The sequence below is a fragment of the Falco naumanni genome, chromosome 1 (assembly GCF_017639655.2).
Source record: "Falco naumanni isolate bFalNau1 chromosome 1, bFalNau1.pat, whole genome shotgun sequence".
In the NCBI taxonomy this organism is placed as follows: Eukaryota; Metazoa; Chordata; class Aves; order Falconiformes; family Falconidae; genus Falco; species Falco naumanni.
The window spans coordinates 38,224,843-38,244,683 of NC_054054.1; the positions used below are offsets into that span (position 1 = coordinate 38,224,843).

At 62.1% G+C, this 19,841-nt stretch overlaps 1 protein-coding gene across 1 annotated transcript; it reads right to left on the reverse strand.

Moving 5' to 3' along the window:
- Positions 1–25: 25 nt before the first annotated feature.
- HSPA12B (heat shock protein family A (Hsp70) member 12B) lies at positions 26–16,016 on the reverse strand. Its single transcript, XM_040590190.1, has 13 exons — positions 15,735–16,016; positions 12,881–12,942; positions 9,871–9,971; positions 8,498–8,622; positions 7,886–8,072; positions 7,335–7,439; positions 7,046–7,162; positions 6,070–6,241; positions 4,236–4,322; positions 3,533–3,637; positions 1,939–2,197; positions 1,640–1,743; positions 26–1,501 (listed from the first exon to the last, which is right to left on the reverse strand). The coding sequence occupies exons 2-13, from the start codon at positions 12,921–12,923 to the stop codon at positions 858–860; spliced, it is 2,049 nt and encodes a 682-aa protein (XP_040446124.1). The 5' UTR covers positions 12,924–12,942; positions 15,735–16,016; the 3' UTR covers positions 26–857.
- Between the last annotated feature and the right edge of the window lie 3,825 nt (positions 16,017–19,841).

The following is a 19,841-nucleotide window of genomic DNA, read 5'->3' on the forward strand; positions in this document are numbered from 1 at the left end:
GCTGAAGCTCCGTTTGCCTCCATTAAACCCCCCAGGAGCACTGGAACTGGTGGCTGCAACCAGATTAAAACCTGCAGAGGAGAGTGGGAGGACAGGGGACACCCCCAGGGCTGGCACGGGGGGCAGGTGGTCACATACATTTGTTTGTACACCCCAGACTGCAAGGGGCTGCATGAGCCCATCCCCGCGGCAGCGGGTGGGCATGGATAACCCGCAGTGGCCCTGAAAAGGGCGAGGGGCTTCGTGCTCCGTGCTGCAAATGGCCCTGGCCCCTGTTAAGGGGGGGCTGGGAGGGGGTGAGTGAGTCATCCCCCCCTTGTGCCACTGTCCCAGCCCTCGCTGGGCTGCACTGACCACATCAAGGTCTACGGCTCGTGGGATGGCAGCTGCAAGGGTGACGTGCAACATATATATAAAAAAATAGAAATGTGGGATTATGGAAAGTGTGTGCGTGGGTATTCTCAGGGGATCGGGGGGCGGTGGTGGCCCTGAACCGTGCGTGGGGGGCAGCCTGACCCCCTAGCCCTGGCTTGGCTGGGCACTGCACCTCCTGCCTTGCTTGACTGTGCTGGGGCTGCAGTCGCCCGTTCTGGCAGGGGGACCCCTCCATTTCCATGGGAGGTGCAGGCCCGGGGCGGCACTGCCTGGGTGTCCCGTGCGAAGGGGGGGCTGCAAGGGGCAGGGGGGGCTGCTGGCTGCTCAGCTGGAGCTGTGAGCTGGTGGTTCCCGCTGCCCGGCTCCGTGCAGCCATGGGGGGGCTGGAGCCCAGTGCGGGTGCTGATGGGGGGCCGTGGCGGGTGGCAGGCTCCCAGGGTCCCCGTCCCTCCCCGCACAGCCCTGCGGTGAGGCAAGGGGGCTCAGTTGGAGAGGAAATCGATGGTGGCTCGGACCGTCTTGGAGGTGCGGATGTCCATGGCAGTGACCTTGATCTCCGTGTCCCCAAATTGCATGCTGGCACGGATTTCACGGCGGCCGTGGGCCAGGCTGCCAGCATCACCCAGTGCCTCCAGCTCCAGGCTGATTGTGCCGCATTTGCGTACACCGGGGTCGGTGATGTAGACCACGTCATCGGTGGCACAGCAGTAGATGTTGATGATGGTTTTGCGCTGGCCCAGCCGGGCTGGGCAGTAGCTGCGCTGGACCACTTCCCCCAGCGCCACAGACTGGTCAACAGAGACGAACTTCTCAAAGATGTCGGTGCACCAGTTCTTGCCCTCCTTCACCAACAGCTTCTCCCGAGGGTGCTTCCCCTCCACAAACTTGTTGAGCACCCCCACGCCGTAGGTCAGGGGGGAGCGGCGGACGCGGACGATGGTGGGGTCGAGGCCGAAGAGCACGGCCCCTTTGAGGATGGTCAGCCCCACATCTTGGGGGATGATGACGCGGCAGGTAGGGCCGAAGGCCACCTGGATGGCGTGCTGCAGCATGGCCGACTCCGCGAAGCCTCCCACCAGGAAGAGGAACTTGATGCCTTGGACCTCCGGCTTCTTCAGGAGGTCATCTGTGGAGGGAAGGGGGGCATTGGATGGGAACTGGGCACAGCTGGGAGTGCCACTGCAGGGTCCCAGGGCCAGGGGACTCCTCTCTTGCAGGGGGAAGGGGCTCTGGTGATGGGGCTGCTGCCACCCGCAGGACCTACCAATGTGTTTGATGATCTGGTTGATGGTGGGCTGGAAGAGCTCGCTCATGGCCTCTGAGGACATCCGCAGCATCCCTTGGGATGACCACTTCACAAAGTTGACACTGGGGAGGGAGAGAAGGTCCAGGGATGCCCCTCACCAAAGGCTCCCCCCTGGGGATGCCCCAGCCCAGCAGACCCCAGAGCAGAGCACCCCACCTACCCTTGTCTTCTCCCCCTGCCCCAGTTTAGATCCCTCCAGGGCCATGTGCTCCCCAGGGGTCCCCAGTCCCTCTTATTCCCCCCAGCCAGGGTCTCACTTGCTCTTCTTGAGAGCTGTCTCCACGTTCTGGCCCCGGTGCTTGCGGTAGAAGTCAATGAAGGAGAAGGGCAGGGAGATGTTGAGGGGGCTGGCGCGGGATGGGGCTGCCGCCCGCTTGCGGGCTTCAAAGGCGATGGTTAAGTCCACCCAGGCGGCGGGACGCTTGGCCTTGAAGGTGGCGATGAAATCCTCCCCAAAAATGTGGCACAGCAGCTTCTCGAAGGCCAGGTCCACCCCCACGGCCCCGTAGGGACCCCCCTGGGCAGCAGTGGGGAGGGGGCTAGGTCAGGCAGCATCCCCATGGCACACACATTTCCCAGGTCCCCCATTACCATGTCCCCAGACACCCCTCCCAGCATCACCCAGCAAAGCCTGGGGTGCTTTCTGTGCAAAACTGCAGCCCCCAGCCCCACTGTGGCTCTTCTGCAGGGGGAACAGGGGGAGTGGGACAACGTAGAGGGGAGCCCCTTCACCCAGGGCTGGGCCAGGGAACAGGGACAAGTCCTGCACTGGTGGGGGGGGGGGGGGGGGGCACGGAAATGTGCCTCTGGAGCAGGGAGAGGGCAGACAGCGTGGCTGCGGGTACAGTGGTCCCTTGGACAAAGGGGACCCTGTTGGTTGTCCCTGGGTGATACTTGGGGGCGCTCAGTGCCCCCCCCCCCCCCGTGTCATGGCTCTGCTTTCCAGCCCTGTGCCCAGCTCTGCGGGGAAGCCTGGGCTTGTGGCCGTCACCTACAAGCCACTATTTGTCTGGGGGTACACAACCACCATGGGCCAAAATCTCACACTTGGGATGGGCTGAGGCTGGGGGCTTCACATGCGCCCCCCCGGCAGGGTGGGAAGCCCATGGGCAGGGGCCAGGACACATCTCACAGCCCAGAACAGGGCACAGCCCTGTCACCAGGTGCCTTCCTGGTGTGCCCAGGTGGCACAGGGTACTGCGACCCACAGCACATGGGGACACCGGTGGGTGTCAAATCCCCACACCACGATGCTCTGGGCCTCAGCCCCAGCTCCTGCCCCACCTGCAGCCACACCTGTACCCCCCACCCCACCCTGCACACCCACCCTCTCCCACCCACGTCCCTGTCCGGTTGGCACCCCTGCTGCCCCAGTCCCTCCTCAGCCCAGCACCCCTGTTCCACTGTCCTCCCTCCCAGCCCAGCACCCTATCCCACTTGAACACCTGTCCCACCAGACACCCCCCAGCCCCTGTGTCCCTCTGCCCCCTCCCAGCCCAGCACGCCTGTACCCCACTGCCCCCCTAGCCCAGCACCCGTGTCCCCCTGTCGTCCCCCCCAGCCCAGCACCCCTGTGCCCTATTGCCCCCCCCCTCCCAGCACCCCTGTCCCGGTTGAGCCCCCCCAGCCCAGCCGCTGGTCCATCTGGCCCCCGCCAGCCCAACACCCTTGCCCCATCTGACCCCCGATAGCGCAGCCCCCCCGTCGCCCCCCGCCCCTGCCCTGCTCCCCGCCGACACCAGGTGGTGCCACAGCCCCGGCCACCATCCTGCAGGGGACAGAGCGGGACCCCAGCCCAGGAGAGGTGGCTACGGGAGGGACCCGAGGTGGGGTCTGGGGGCTGTAGCCCACCTGAGGCTTTGTACAGCTCCTTCAGCGTCCCCTGCGGCTTCTCGATCTGGTGGACGGTGAGGTCCACCGTGCCACCACCGCAGTCTGCTACGATGTACCGGTCACCTGCGGGCACGGACAGCAGCCGAGTCGGGGTCCTGGGTCCCGTCCCCCCCCGCTGCGGGGTCTCCCCCAAGGCCCCCAACCCCACGGCGGGGCTGACCCCCAGGATGCCCATCCCATGGGCTCGGAGCAGCCGCTGGCTCACGGCCCCTGGGCTGCACTTCTCCCCAGGGGGAAACATAATAAATAAATGTGGCTTTAACCAAAATATGTGGGGTTTGGGTGGGTTTTTTTCCCCCACCTGCAAAACAGCTGAAGCCGTTTGTGAGTGCAGGAGGGGGATGTCATGGTGTTTGCTTGGAATGAGCCCAGTGATGGAATGGTGGCAGGCAGACCCTGCCCTCACCGGCATCATCATGGGGTTCAAGACCAAGTGACAGCGTGAAGCTGTGCCACCCCCACGGCCAGACTCTTCCCTGGTACTGGGGCCACCTGGGGGGCTCTGCCATGGAGGGAACATCCAGCCCCCCATCCCCTTGCCCAGGGGGGCCCAGGGGCCAGGCAGCACTGGTGCAGGCTCTTGCTTGTCCCCCCCCTCCAAGTGAATCCTCCCCAGTGGGCTGGGGTCTGTGGTGGGGGCACTGCCCGTCCCCCCTCCTACCTGCCTGCATTTCTGACCAGAGCTCCCCCACTCCCGACTCCACCAGGAAGGTGCGGCTGTGCCGGGACCGCCGGAGCTGCTCTCGGGCTGAGGAACAGAGTGGAGGGGCCAGTGTCAGGCTGGGGGTACCGAGGGCCAGGAGCATCCCTGGGAGCCCCCCAGACAGGGGGGGAATGCTGGCAAAGATGCTGCTGGGGATGCACTGGGAGCACTGGTTGCCCTCTCCCCTCCAACCAGGACACCCGACATGGTCCCAGCTGCTCCAGTCATCCCACAGCTCTGCCCGGGATCCCATGGGATCCCACCTCCCCACACCCAGCCTGCAGCACCCTGGGTCCACAGGTGCCCCTGGGTGATGCCACCTCTTCCCATCTTCTCCCCAGCCCAGTCTGGGTTTCCTCTGCTCCCCCAGTCCCCGGAACACCAGAGCAGCCTGGAGGGGCAGGGAGCTGTTTGGAGAAGGTGGGGTTATCCCGGGCTACTTTCAGCGCTCTGAGATGGACATGGCACACTCATTTCATTAACCTCCACCCTGGGATGCAGATCAAACGCCTCCGTAAATGCGGATGCGACCCCGGCTCTCGAGCCAAACACAAGACGAGGGCTGTGGCTATCAGCAAGTCCCAGTGCCAGGGCTGGGTCCCGGCAGGGCAAACTGGTTCTGTCCCAGTGAACCCCCAGGCTCCCATGAGTGGAGGGAGCATCCCCCGAGGCAGCTCAGTGGAGGGTGGCAGCCGGCCCCGGGGCTGTGGGAAGATCCTCTCGCTGTGCCGGGGTTATGACATCGGCCGGGGAGGCTGGCGTGGGATGGGGGAGCAGAGGGCTCCGCTGTCTGGAGGGGCCGGGCGGGGGGAGAGGGAGGAGGCAAGGGGCCGGGTGGTCGAGGCCAAGCGGAGCTGCTGGGAGGAATCCAGAGTAGCTCCGGCTGAGCCAGCAGAAACTGCTCCGGCTGGAAACGTGGCGGGAGGAAAGGGGAGAGGCAGGCTGGGGACCCAGGGCAGTGTGGGTGGGGGTCAGGGGCAGGCTGGGCAGATGAAATGGTCTGAGACCACGGGGGACGCAGGGCTCGGGTGCTTCTTGGGACAGCAGCCATTGCCTGCCCTGGCTGTGCGGGCTTGGGGAGGGGGGGGACAGGGAAGGGGGGCAAAGTGGGAAGCAGGGCTCCCCGGGGCTGCCAGAGCATGGGGATCAGCCACAGCCTCCCACTCACGCCCTTGGCATGGTGCTGCACTCATCCCTGCCTCAGTTTCCCCGTCACTTAGTGATGCTGTGGGCTGAGGGTCCTCATGGTGGGGGAACCAGCCCTTCCCTGTTGGGGGGCGCAGGATTGCTGTGCTCACTTTATACGGCTGTGGGGCACCTGCCGAGGACTCGCCCTGGTGCACACCGGTGCTGCATGGGAACCCAAACGGCTTTTGTGAGAATTAGCCTCATTTGCTAAATTACCAGAGAAGGTAATTATAGTTATAGGGAAAGGGAAAGTTATAGGGAAGGGGATGGGAAACTGGAAAAGAGCCAGGAGTGGAGGAGGACAGGGCAAGACTCAGCCCCTGGTGAGGGGCTGGGGGGGGGGGGGGGGGCGAGGTGCCTGTGCCAGACCCAAGAGGGGAGCATAGGGGGGTCTCTGGGACCCCACTGCTGCAGCCCAGGCTGAGTCATGCCCCAGGGCTGCCCCAAGACCCTTCCCCAGCCACAGCTGCTGATGGACCCTCAAAAGCTGGTATGCGGGGCCAGACCCCTGCCTGTTCCATCTTCTGCAATTCCAGCCCCCAACCCTGCATGGACCCTCTGCCAGTGCCTGTCTGGCAGCACCCGGTGCCCTGCAGCCGCTCACCCTGCCGAAAGCTGGAGTCGATGGAGTGGTCCGGCGCCAGCCCGTTAGCCGGGGGCTTGCAGCTCAGGTCGATCAGCTGGTGGAGGCGAAGTTTCCTGCAATAAATGGAAGCGGCTTCGGGCTCCAGCGCAATCAGCAGCTGCTCCGGGTTCTCTGGGGACACCAAACCAGCCTGCACGGAGGACAGGGACATCAGGGCAGAGAAAGTGATGGTGCTCCAGGGCATCCCTGCAGGGCTGCCCCACAGCCAGAGTCCCGCTTTTGTTCCTTAGGCTACCAGGACATCATGGAATGGTTTGGGTTGGAAGGGACTTTAAAGCCCATCCAGTTCCAACCCCATGCCACTGGCAGGGACACCTGCCACTAGACCAGGTTGCTCCGAGCCCCATCCAGCCTGGCCTTGAATGCTGCATAGAACAGTTGAAGTTGGAAAAGATTTTTAAGATCATCAAGACCAACCATTAACCCAGCACTGCCAAGCCCACCACTAACCATGTCCCTAAGCAGCACAGCTACATGTTTTTTAAACGCTTCCAGGGATGGGGCATCCACAGCTTCTCTGGGCAACCTGTCCCAGTACCTTACCACCCTCATGGCAAAGAATTTCTTCCTAATATCCAATCTAAATCTCCCCTCCTTCAGCTTGAAGCCATTCCCCCTCATCCCATCGCTACACGCTCTTGTGAAAAGCCCCTCCAGCTTTCTTGCAGCCCCTTCAGGCACTGGGAGGTGCTCTGAGGTCTCCCCGCAGCCTTCTCTTCTCCAGGCTGAACCCCCCCAGCTCTCCCAGCCTGTCCCCACAGCAGAGCTGCTCCAGCCTCTGACCATCCCCGTGGTCCCCTCTGGCTCCACGAGACACGGACATGCTAGAGACCCTTCATCAGGCAGGCAGCACCCACAGGAGGAGGGAAGCTTGGAAAGCACAGCCTCCTGTGCAGGTCAGCATGCGGAACAGCCCCCGCTGGGGTTCCCTCACCTTGTAGGCCGCCTCCCGCATGAACTGCTTGGCCGGCTGCTTCCAGATGGCAGGCACGGTGATCACCCAGCGGATGGCATCTCTCTCGGGCAGGGACGGACACTGGTCCTTCAGCTCCTGCCAGGCAAGAAGAAGCAGGTGACCCTCCCCAGCTGAAGCATCGGGGCGTGAGGTGAGGGTGAGGAAGACACACATGGAGAGGATGACATGCAATGCCTTGTACTTGGTTTGGAGAGGGAGAGGAGGGCTGTGCTCATGTGGTGCTGCAGGGAGACCCCAGGTGCCCTACCTGCACAGCGTGCTGCTTGAAGAAGCGGAGTGCGTGGGCAAACACCTCCAGTGCTTGCATCTTCTTCCCATTGACAGCTTCTAGTTCGGTTTTCATGGTGAGGTCCTGCCGGGAAGAGCAGTAACAGCAAACATATCATGCAGGGTGATGGGGTGTGACCGGCATCCCACCCAGGCTCCAGCGGCGAGCCTCAGGCAGGGTGCTCATCTCCTCTGTGCTGAACGGGCGCTTGAAGCATGGCTCTGCAACCACATCCATCTGCCCCAAAGCAGCTCGGACACAGGGAACCAAAAATTCATCCCCCTGCAAAGGGCTGTAATGTTGCTACGTGCAAAGTGTGTGCAAAGCAAACAGGAACGTGCTCGGTTGGGACGCAGGAAATCAGAGGTTCTGCTTGCAGCCCCTCTCCAGCCCTCCCAGATTTCTGCTTGCCCTGGTGAACCCCTCTCTTTGCTTTCTGCAAAGTGCGTTAAGTCCCCAGGGCTAGCTCAGCTCCATCCTGCCCGTCCAGGGTCTCCCCTGGGGAGGTTGGGATGAGAGCAGAGACATACGCTGGTGCTGTGAATCTTCATCTTAAACTTCTCAAAGTAGAGCCAGTCACGGGCTTCCTCGGGGTCCAGGTCGTGGTAGTAGTCCCTGGCAGTGTAGCCGAAGCTGTGGAAGATGCCCTCCGGTGTCAGCAGGAGGCTGGTGGGGGTCTTCTGGTTGGCCACCCCGGGGTCCCCTCCTTCCCATTTCCTGCAAACAGGAGCCAGCAGCAGCACATGAACGTCAAGGCCAGAGAACAGGTCCCGCCCAGTTTCATTTATGTATTCATTATGAGCACAACCTCAAGCACCTTGAAGAGGGACAAAGAAGGGAGCGAAGCCCCTGGGAAGGCCATGCAGGAAGCTGGCTTTGCTCCCTGTGCAACCTCTGCACCCAGACAGCTTGTTACAACAGAGCGCTAACGAAGAAGTGCTCCCGCTCCATCATCCTGCTTGGTGCAAGATCCACTTCTTGGGCTCCTTCCACCCACCACCGTCCAGGCAGCATCCCTCACCTGCGGCGGTGTGGGTGTTCATCGCCCAGCCCACCTCCATCCCTGCACCCAGCGAGCCAGCACCCAGCCGCCTTGGGGAAAAAGTCCTGTAACAGCCCTGGGGCCTCTGGCTGCTCCTCACCTCATCATGTGGATGGCCTCGGGGTCGCTGGAGAAGCTGAAGGCGTAGCCACTGGATGTGGTGCCGAAGTCAATGGCCACCACCACGGCGAAGGAAGCAGTTTTCTGGGAGCGAGCCTCGCTCCTCTGAAATGCAAAGGCAGCCATTAGGGATGGGCTCGGTCCTGGGGGTGAGCATCCAGAAAACGGGTAAAAAAAAGCCCCATGGAGGGGTTAAATTTTCCTGGATCACACCCACAGGCTCTGTGGTACACAGTGATGCCATGGTTGCTGCTGCAACGATGCTGGCTGACAACATGAGGCAATTCCTGCTTTTACACAGCTCCAAAACACTGGGAAAAAGGGCTGCTGATGCCAGGCTGCTGCGGCAGTTCTCCAAGGCTCCGCGGGACATGGGATCCGGGCAGCCCCGGAGTGGGATGGGTGCTAGCAGCCTCTGCCCATGAGGGCCGTCTAGGGTGGCAGGGGGATCCCTGTGGTTTCCCGGCTTGGGGTGGTCCTGAGCCCTCCACACTCAAAACCTGGCAAATTTTAGCTGAGATTCCCTCAAAACCTTCCCTGCTCCCCATGTCGGTGCAAGGGATCTTGTCTCAGGCGTCCCCATGGGTCACCCAACTGAAAACCTTCCTGACCCAGGTGCCTCATGTGGACCCCACTGCTCCCCTACAAGCTGGTGCTTTTTGGTCCTGCCTTTGGGCCCCCATCCCTTGCCCCTGGCCAGTCCCTGTGACAGCAGGCAGAGGTGGCAGCGAGTGGCAGTGCCAAACGATCCACGACGATGCAGCAAGCCCTGTACCCGTGTCACTGCTGTCCCCTGCTGCAGCCTCCCAGGTGCGTGGGGCAGACAGGGAAAGCTAAAAGCCCTCATTAACTTTTAATGTATCCAGATTTGATAAATGCAGACATTAAACAGCCGCAGAAAAAGCTGGTGATTAGCATGGCTGAAGTGGCTGTCTCAGAAATGTGCATGTTCAGGGAGCTACAAGGACAACGAGTGCCGAGGAGGAACCAGCTCTGGCACACTCCCTGCCTGCTGCCTCCCACGCCTGCTGGCCCCCAGGTGTGTGGGGAGGAGCGAGCTGAGGCCAGCAGCTTTACAAAGAGTTAAATTATTTTTTTTTTCCCCCTCTGGCTCCACTCCTGCCAACCTCCTGCACCGGAAAAACAGCCCTCATCCCATAAATCCCACAGATAAAGGGGAGGATTTGTGCCCTAGCTATAAACTGACCCATCCTTCAGCTGATATTGGGGTGTGCGGTAGGGACGGCAACGCGACTGGGAGAGGAGGTGCTGGGGGTCGGGGCTACTAGCCAGGGAAGGATTGGGGGGCAACACCAGGGAGACAGACCCCAGGAGCCCCCAGTACTGCCTTACCGGTGACTGGGAGGGTGTCAGCGGGGCGATGCTGCAGCTGTCGTGAGGTGTCCCTGGGGAGCCGGGGGGGGATGGCGTAGGGCACTGCTCACTGTTGGCACCTGGGGACACAGCAGGGTGAGGCTAGGATGTGAATGGGCCCTGGGCCTTTCTGAAGACCCTTCCCCAAAGTGAGGGTAACACACAACATCCCAATGAAGATGCAGCTAGTATGGATACAGGCTTGGGACCAGAGGGATCAGAGCTGCTGCTAGTGGGCTCTGCACAAAGCAATTCTGTGTTTGGAGGGCTTCTTACAATTTTTAAACCGTGTGTAAGGAGGTGTCTAATCAGCACTGATTGAATTAGCAAAGGAGGAACCTTTGAAGGTGTCACATGGAGGTGCAGGAACTGGTTGCACCTGGTATTAGCACTGGTGAGCTCACAGGCACCCCTCCCTCAGGGTATGGGGCTTACCCTGTCTCCCAGTGGGGACAGTGGCCAGAGAAGAGCTGCAGGACTGAGGGACCTTCTCCTGTGGAGCTGGGGGCCGTCAGCTCTTGCTCAGTCAGGAGATGGGTCAGGGTGAGCTGGTTGTAGTGTTTCAGGGAGGGGTTCAGCTTGCTGGGGTGGGCAGGCTTTAGTAATGAGACACGGGCTCCATGTCCGCTCCATCACCAGAGAGGAACTGGTATGTGGAGGAAGAATTGTCATCTCCTGAAGCTGGTGTTTAAAATAAGTCAGGTGACCTGCAAGCCCAGTTTCTCCCTGTTGATGCCAGAGACTCCCTGGTGGGGGGGGACTGCAGATAAGCCAACTCAGGTGGGATGGATCCTGCCTTGCATGGGCCAGAGAAGTGGAAGTGCAGTGGTCTTTGACCAGCAAAGGAGCAGATGGGTCTAATTCCTTGCAGCTGATGACAGAAGAGTCAGGACTGAAAGCCCACGACATGTTTGCAGCAGAAAGGGATGCGGTGGCTCGCCAGAGCTGCCTATTTTTAAATCAAGACAGCCATCATCACATAAATACACACCAATTCAGCTTGGCAACAGCTGGCAGGGGTGACTGTGAAGGATGCCAGAGGCTGCTCCAGGCATGTATCCAGAGGAAATATGGGGAAAACTTGGGAAAGAGACGTTGGTGAGCTACTGAGGCAGAGCAAGTGTCTGCAGTGTGAGGCCACGGAGACCCAGCTGCCCAGCCCTCAGTGAGGGGAGGTGTGCCAGGCTCGGCCACGCTGCAGAACAGCTCACTTTGGTGGAGACCCATGTGTGCCGTGATCGCTCTGAGCCACGGAGCTTTGGCCTGTGTGGGAAGCTCAGGGAGGCTCGTGCTGCCTTGTGCTGCACAGACACGCGTGGGGACAGGCACCGTGGCATGGTGGCTGCACAGTGGCCCTCCTCTTCCTCCTCCTCGAGACCCCAGCCAGCTGTGTCTCCTCGGGTGACCCTTCGGCAGCAGAACCCTTGTCCTGGGGTTCCCCACTAATCCTGGCGTGTCAGCCCAGGCTGGGGCCGCAGCAGAAGCCCTGGTGGGATGCCTGGCCCCCAGCCCAGCCAGCCAGGATGCCCGTGGTGTGAGGCTGTGGCTGCCTGCGCTCCTCTCGCCACATGGCTCCAATTAGCAGAGGGGATTAATCATCTGCCCTGTGAAAGCACGAGCCGATGGACGGGCTCCAGCTGTTGGCAGGGGGCAGCCAGGAAGGGGCTGGTGCAGCTGATGGAGCGGGGCCACCTTTCCCAAGGGGCTTGGCTGGCCCCGGCTCTGGCAGACATATGGTCATGCTGGGAATGGGATGTGAGGTCCAGGAGGTGACACTGGGGATGTGGAGGGACCGTCTGCCCCACGGGCTCTGCTGAGACCCTTGCTTTGGGCTTGCCTCCCCAGACAGGCAGCTCCATGCCAGGACCCTGCCAGGATCTGGACCACAGACACAAGGACAAACAGCACCCACTCCTAGGTGGATGCTGGAGAGGTCTGGGGCCGGAGGAGGCTCCTTCGTCTTTCTTTAAGCATAAAACTCATAAAACTCCAGCTCTCTGTTGCCAGAGGGTGCTGGCAGCTGGTCTGCGTCCAGGGAATCCAGCCCAGCTCCCACTGCAATCAGGATACCCAAGAGGCAGCTCCCTAAATCCCTCTGGCACCTCAGGAGCCACAAAGCCTTCAGTGGGGGTGCTCTGGGACCCCCCCAGAAGCAGCAGCTGTGGGAGTGGGGTTCCTGGCTGACCTCCACTGCTTTATCTCCTTGGCTGGCCAAGACCTGCCGGCACATCACTCACCATGGACACAGTGCCGTGGTGCCGTGGCATCAGGGGCAGTGCTTTGCACCCCAGGAGCTGTGCCAGGGGCTTGGCTGCTCCCCGCCACGCTGCAGCTCCAATCCCTTCACACCTGCTCTGTAAGTGCCTTTCACTGTATCCCATGTCTGTGCCATGAATATTTGATCCCCAACAAACAGGAAGGTCCCTCTGGACATCTCCGCATGCCGGCAGAGCTCCGCAGTGCAGGGAGGCCAGTGTCCCCCTGTCACGGGGGGAAAGCATCGCCCAGGCAAGCTGGCAGCTCTGCCAGGCTTTGAGCCTGGGGCTCCGGGTTCCGTGTATGTGAAGCATCTTTCCTGCAGATCCAGAGCCAGAGCTGGCACCTGCCAACATATAGAAGTGGACTCCCGGGGTGCTGGGGGGACCCTGCAGGTGCTTAATTCTTGCGCTTGCCTCTTTGGCTTGGGCTGCTCCCTGGCTTGTGTTCACAGCGTCAGGTTTCCTCGCCACAGCTGGTTCTGGTTACCCCAGCGCAGGAGCAGCAGCATGGGGGGCTCCTCCATGCAGATGGGAGGACGATTGTGGAGGGAATGGATGTGTGGGGGGAGCGGTGGGGGGATGCCTGGGTGTGTGGGGAGGCGAAGGGAGAGGAGCCCTGAGTGTCACGCTCACAGAGAGCTCGTGTCTGTTGGTGAGGGGGTTAGGGGTGGCAGGGGACCCCCCACCCTTTGCCATCCTTGCAGGGCACCCTCCCTGGGGAGCAGCCTTACCCATCCGGAGACTCTGCATCCCGGGCTCCAGGAGCATCGCCATGGTGGCCTCGCCTTCCCGGCTGCAAGAGAAGTAGGAGGGACGATGGGACAAGTGTCCGTGTGCCCAGAGGTGCTGGCTGTCCCCTTGGCAGCACAGTGCACAGTGTGCCATGAGCTGGGGTGTCCACAGGGTCCCCTTGCCCCCCTGAGCATTACTGGGTGAGTCCCCAGACTGGCTCAAGCCACCCCAGGAAGACCCAGCAGGGACAGGACTGGCTATGACCCTGCAACCCCCAGGACCCCAAAGGAGCTGCAGGTAGGAGACCCCAAAGCCTGGGGGTTCAGCTTGCGGGAGGGTGGAGGGCCGTGACAGGGGCCTGTCCCGGTTCAGCACACACCCGATTGGCACTGGCCAGGTTCTGGCCCAGCCAGATGTGCATGATACAGATGTGTGCAAAATGCCGTTCCACCAGCGTGAGGTCCATGCTGCAGCTTTTTAGGTTCGGTCAGAGAAAGAAAGTGAGGCCAGGCGAACCTTTAAAATTATTCTCTTCATTGAAGCAGGTGCTGCCCAGGGCCAGGTTCCCTGCGGCACCGTGGCTCCCTGGCAGAAGCAGGATGGACCAAGAGCATCCCTGCTTGTCCTAGGGGCTGTGACCCAGCACTGACCAGCACCAAAACTGCTTCCCTGGCTAATAACCCGGCTCCTGGCTCTCTGCCTGGTGCGAGAGCATCCCATCACCTCCGAGGTTGCCTGCCCTGCACCAGCCGCTTTCATCCTGCGGAGCTGCGGGCTCAGGACAAGGCTTAGCCCACCGGGGAGAGGCTTGATCCGGGCCAATCCCACCCACGTGCTGCTGGCCCCGTGGCCAGATCCTGCTCTCAGCAGCCTCCCGAGAAAAAGCCTTGTGCTAAAAATGGCAGGTGGCGAGCCTTTCCTCAGAGCCAGGGGGGCTTCTGCTCTGACCACCCCGATGGAGGAGGCAGCGAGGGGCTGGGCTGGGGCCGCTGTGGGATGCAGGCTGTAGGTTGAACCGCAGTGGGGAATGTGGGTGCTGGTGGTGCTGGGATAGCACGGAGTGGGTATCTGGCAGGCTGAGGCTGTCAGAAGGGCTTCTCCACCAAAACTGGGCTTTCTGTGAGGTTGTGAGATGTCCTGCAAGGGTGCGCTCAGAGGATTGCCTCTCCAATGCTGGGAATTTGTGTTGCCTCAGCAGAAATTCTGCCCAGGGCTTAGTTCACATTTTTGGTGTCCCCCGGCTGCTGGTTGGACACCCCTCATGCTGCTGTGGGGCCACGCACGGGGTGGCCCCAGGTCTGTCACCCCAGAGCCCAGCCTGATGGGTGCTGGGCAGGGATGTCCTCCGTGTCCCTGTCCCTGGGGTCTGAGCTCCCGGGGAATGGTCCCCACATGCCCCTGATACATGGAGCCATCAGCCTGAGCAGGAGGGAGAAGTGAGACCTCAGGCTCTGCTGACACAACGGCTTCGTTCCCTGCCATGGGGTGGTCTGGGCAGCTGGTCCGGAACCTGTGCAGACCCTCAGACTCTGGGTGACTGGAATCCTCCATCTCAGCAAACAAAACTGACCACAGGTCTCTCCGGGGGGTGGGGTGGTGTTGGCTGACAGCTGCCTTTGTCCCCAGGCCACCAAGCCTCTGCCTGGGGTCCTGGCGAGGAAGGTGAGTGGGCTCAGCCCACCCTGGCAGCGGGTGGCAGCACACCCAGGGGCCGAGGTGCCCTCCAGCCCCCGAGGGGTTTCCTCCAGCTGTGCCTCTCCTGCAGCGCTGAAGACCCGGCCTCTGCACGCCGTGCCGGCCAGGAGCTGGCCAGGCTTTGGGGCTCCCACCCCACCCAGTGGGTGGACATGGTGGATCTCCCTTCCCATGCATGTACCTGTGAATGGGGCAGCCGTGCAGAGCCCTTGCGTCCTCCAGCACCGTCCCCATGCAGACCCCACTACCTGCACCCTCAGCCCCTCCCAGGGACACGGGCTGAAGTCCCCTGGGCCTTGGGGGGCTCTGCCATGCTGCCAGGGTGAGGGTCCCAGCAGCTGCCACCCCTCGCTCTGGCACCTTGTGCAGGAGCAGTGTTTTTTGAGGACTTTCCACCATTTCCGTCTCTGCAGGGGCTCACGGAAACGGGGAAAGGAAACAAGTCCAGGGCAGCCGAGCCAGGCAGGGCACCGGCACCTCGGCACGGGCTCGCTGAGCGTGGCACGGGGACACTGGCTTAGCCAGGCATGGTGTCCCCATGGCCCGGGCTGGCCTAGCCGGGGGGGGGGGGGGGTCGGGGCAGCTGTGGGGCTGGGCTCCAGATGTGTGGGCAGCAGGAGGAGGTGTGCGTCCCCGCAAGCCTCTTGTGACGGGATTGAGCTTGTCTGTGGGGCTGGGGAGCCCCGGAACCCTCCGGGCAAAGCTGTCGGCTATCCAGGGGTGTCCTCCCCTCCCCGCTGCCATCGCTTGGCTGTGGCGGGGATGCAGGAACTGGCAGGATGTCCCTGGCACGGCTGGGGACTTGCAGCCCCTGCACAGCACTGGCATGTTGTGACACTATCCCTGGGGCTTGCGGTGGTATCCCAGTGGTCACAGCAGTAATCCCCCCACGCGGGGCAGGGCCCACAACAGCTCTGGAAGGGCTCAAGGCAGCAATCCCCACTCCCACCCGTGTCTGTAGCACGCATTCTCACTGGGGAGAGGCCACTGGAGTCCTGACCCCTCACCAGTACCCCCAAACTGGGGGGAGACCTCCATATCCCGGCTGGTGGGGGCGGTGACACCCTCGCCCTGGCTGAGCCATGAATGCCAGGTCCCCGCTGTCCCCGGGCAGGCCTCTGCTGGTACCAGCTCCCACCAAGTCCCACAGCCACTTACCTTGGGGGGGACGGCACAGGCTGGGGACCCCTTGGTCCAGCCACCCCCTTCTGGCTCCAGCTGTGCCAGCTGGGGCGCTGGCTCCTGCCGCTGCGGCGATGCCCTCCTGCCCGGGGCTGCCGGTGATGCCCGGTGGCTCTGCGCCCCCCTGTCCGTGCTGCCGGCCCTGCCACGCAGCCCCCCGCTCTCCGGCTTCCTCTGGCTTCCCCCAGTGCCTTCCTCCCACTCCCACTCCCGGCCGGCGCCCAGCCCAGCCAGCGCCTCAAATTGCATTTCCAGCTGCAGATGTGGGAGCGGGAGGAGGAGGAGGCAGGGCCAGCACAGCCGGGAATGAAAACTAAACTCACCGCAGCCTCCCCGAGCCAGCAGACCGCGGGCTGCCAAGAGGGGATGGACTCCCGCAGGGGACAGGGCTCCCAAAACAGCCAGGGACGGGGATGCTGGGGGGAGAGGGGAGAGACACCAACAATCCTCCACCTCTGCCGGCTCTGTTACCCCACTCATTTGTCTTTTTTCTGTCCAAAGGCACATTTTGCTCCCAGTTTTGGTCGCTCTCTTCATCCTGGCTGACACATCAGGCATAGCCTCATGGCTCTCCACCCCCATCTTTGCCCACCACTCTCTGCCCATCTGTCTGTCCTGCCCATTTGTCCATCTACCCAGACATCCAGCCACCTCCTGACTTCAGAGCCCCGTTTCTCCCAGCCCCGCAGCCCCCTGAGCCCTGTGGCTCTCCAGACGGGGCTCCTGACTTGGGCTGTGCCGGGGAATCAGTGCCAGGGTGTCCCGAGAGCAGAGGGCAGGTGAGGGCTCTGTCCTGTGGCTTCCAAAGGTCTCTGTGCCAAGAAGAAACCATCCGTGGAGGATTCAAAAGAGCAGGCAGATCATTTTGATCACAGGTAGTTGGGATCATTGGCATCATTGGGATCATTTGGGTCATCGGGACCATGGAGATCATTGAGATCCTTGGGATCACTGGGATTGTTGAGATCGTGAAGATTATTCAGATCGCTGGGATCATGCATCAAGCTCAAGAAACCCCTGACCTGGGGGGGGGGGGGGGGGGGGGGGGATGGTCACCCTGGAGGGGTGGTCTTATTTAAAACTTGCAAAGGTGTATCAAATCAAGGTCTATAAAATTAACACAGTACGTGTAAATTGGATCCCAAAAGGATTATCTGGCAGGTCCTACCCTGTGGTGGGAATCGGAGGCTCCATGCTGCTGGAGTGGCACCAGGGAAGCCTTAGTACTGCTGCTGGGACAGCCCCCGGGGGCATGAAGCTGCGGGGGCCCAGGTGGGGGGCAGGGCCTTGGGCAGAGCTGGATGTGATGGAAGGATGGGCATGGAAAGTCTGGCAGCTGGGAGTGGGCATCGGCTGGGGACATGGTGGCCTGGAGCAGGATATGCCAGATGGTTGGCGGGGGCACCACTGCGGCAGCACCATCCTGTGCCAGCACCAGCCCTGCTGTGGGGCTGCCCAAGCACCGAAGAGGGCAGAAGTGTGAATGCTGAAGCAGCAGCGAGGAACTTGGCTCTGCGCAGAGCTCAGGTCCCTCCTAGGGCTTGGGTCCCTGCAGTGGAGGCAAAGCTGCCTTTGCTCTTCTCCCTGGGCTGGACAGCCCAGACACCCCTGTGATGGGCACTGCGGGGTGAGCGCAGCCTGAGGGCCATGCTCCACGCTTGCCTCCCACCGCCATCCCCTGGGAGAGCGTCAGCGGGCTCCTATAGACCTGGAAGAGGACTGGGGTGCCCGTGCCACGCTGGTCGCCTGTCCATCCACCCCTGCACACACATCTATCCATCTCCCGACTGCCAAACCTGTGCATCCCTCCTGCCCGCACATGCACATTTATCTGCCCATTTTGCTGCCCTCCTCCTCTTGCTGTAGCAGTGCCTGAGTCACCAATCCCAGTTTGTGAACTGGGAAGAGCCAAGACAGTGCCTGGGTGCGTGCTGGGCTAGGAGGGGGGTGAGCTGCTCCTGCAGGCAGATGGGGCAGGAGCCTGGCAAAGGGCAGCATTGGGACTAGTGGCCATGGGCTCCTGAGCAGGCTGTGCATGCACACATATGTGCATGGGCATGTAATGCATGCACACGCACATGCATGTTCATGTACATGCATGCACGTGCTGCATCCTGCTTCCTGTGCCAGCTGGACAGAAAAAGCCACTTTCCAGGGCATGCAGGGCAGCACAGGTGCCCAGCCATACTGGGGCTGCACGGGCGCTGCACTGGGGCTGTACTGGGGCTCCACCAGGGATGTACTGAGGCTGCACCGGGACTGTACTGGGGCTGCACCATGGCTGTACTGGCGCTGCACTGGGGCTGCACTGGAGTCAAGGTGACAGGCTGGGTGGCAGGAGCGGGGAGGTCTCGGTGTCCCCCCAGAGCCATCCCCTGCATAGCTGCCCCAGAGCAGGGGAAACTTCTGGAGGGAGGGGAGGAGGAGGGGAAGAGAGGGGTGGAGGGGGCTACGCCTGTGTTTTCTTCCCTGGCACCTCGTCAAGGGATGAGGTAGCGCTTTCCGGTAATTGAGGCAAGGCCCATGGAAATGCCTCGGTGAGGCAGGAAACCCGGGAGGAGAGCAGAGAACCGGAGCTGGGAAGTGAGCACCGGAGCCTGGCCGGCACACCAAGCCTGGGTCCTGCCAGGGGGCAAAACAAACCCGGGGCCAGGCCAGGCTGGTGTCTCCCATGCTGGCACCCCATGCTGCTCCCGGGGCCGGCATCGGTGCTGTCTCCCCCACAGCCACTGGCCAGGCATGGGCAGCCTGTCCCTTTCTGCCCAGTTTGCTCCTCCAAAGGCAGGCAGCATCTCCTGGGGAGAGCAAAGCAGGGAGCTGGTCCTTCCTGTGCCAGGACGGGCAATCTTCATCACTATCATCATCATCATCATCACCTGCCATCACCAGGTGTGACGATGAGGGATGGAAAGGCAGGCGGCATGGCTGGCCAAACGAGTCCGAAGGAAGGTGCCACAACCAGACCAAGGTCTTCACAACCTTGATGCCAAGGGGTTCCCATGGGCAAGGGGGTGCTGGCGCCTGCAGCCCCCCTCTCTCACTGCGCCGGCACACCAGGAGCAGGGAGGGAGCACGCCCAGCCTGGGAAGGGCCAGCTCGCTTCCTTCTCATAGCATAGCCCCTGCAGCCGGCGGGAAGGGCTCTGGCCAAGGCCAAGGGCAGAGCAGCCAGCAGGGCTGCGGTGATGACGGCAGGCGGGGGGGGGACCGGCCAGTTTATGAATGTTCCCATTGTCGGCCATCCCACCCGTCCCCTCTGCTCCTTGCAGAGCTGCCACCCTCTTGGCATCTGCCGGGTCCCCCTGAGCACCTGCCCTGGCCAATGTCCCCCTGTGCCCCATCCCACCATGCTCAACTGCTGTGCCGAGGTGGCCCAGCGCTGCGCTGGGGTGGCTTTTTGGGTTGGCAGTCCCCACTCGGGCTTCCCATGGAAGCCACGGGGCAATGGAAAGCACCAGAGCGCGGGGGCCAGCTGCAGCTGTTTCGCACGTGGCTTGGGCCAGGCTGTCTGCAAACCGCCCGTGCCTCAGTTTCCCCACAGTTCCCATGCTGCAGGTGTTGGGGGGGGCTGTTCTGGGCAAAGGGTGCTGAGCCCCGCAAAGCTGCCTGTGCTGCCCCCCAAGTGCACACACACCCTGCGGGCTGTATGGGTGCTGAGCGGAGCTTGGGGTGCTCATGGGGACAAGCTGGCCTGTGGGTTCAGCATTTTGCTAGGTGAGCAGCCAGCCTCATCCAGCTGGTACCCCCCTGGCCATGACCCCTCCTGGCTGTGATCCACCTGGTCCAGCCATGACCCCAAAGCCACGATCCATCTGGTTCGTCTGCGACCCTCCAGCCGTGATCCACCTGGTCTGGCCATCACTCCCTGGCTGTGACTTCCCCCAGCCATGAATCCCCCAGCCATGATCCACCTGGCCCCCCAGCACAGGGCTGATGCTGGGAGAGGGGCAGCCCCACACACACATATGTGCTCTTGCACACACACACATGCTCTTTCATGCACACACACACATACACGCTCTTGCACACACATTTGCACACACACAGAGTGAACTACAGCCATGTGCAGCCCTGTGCAACCACC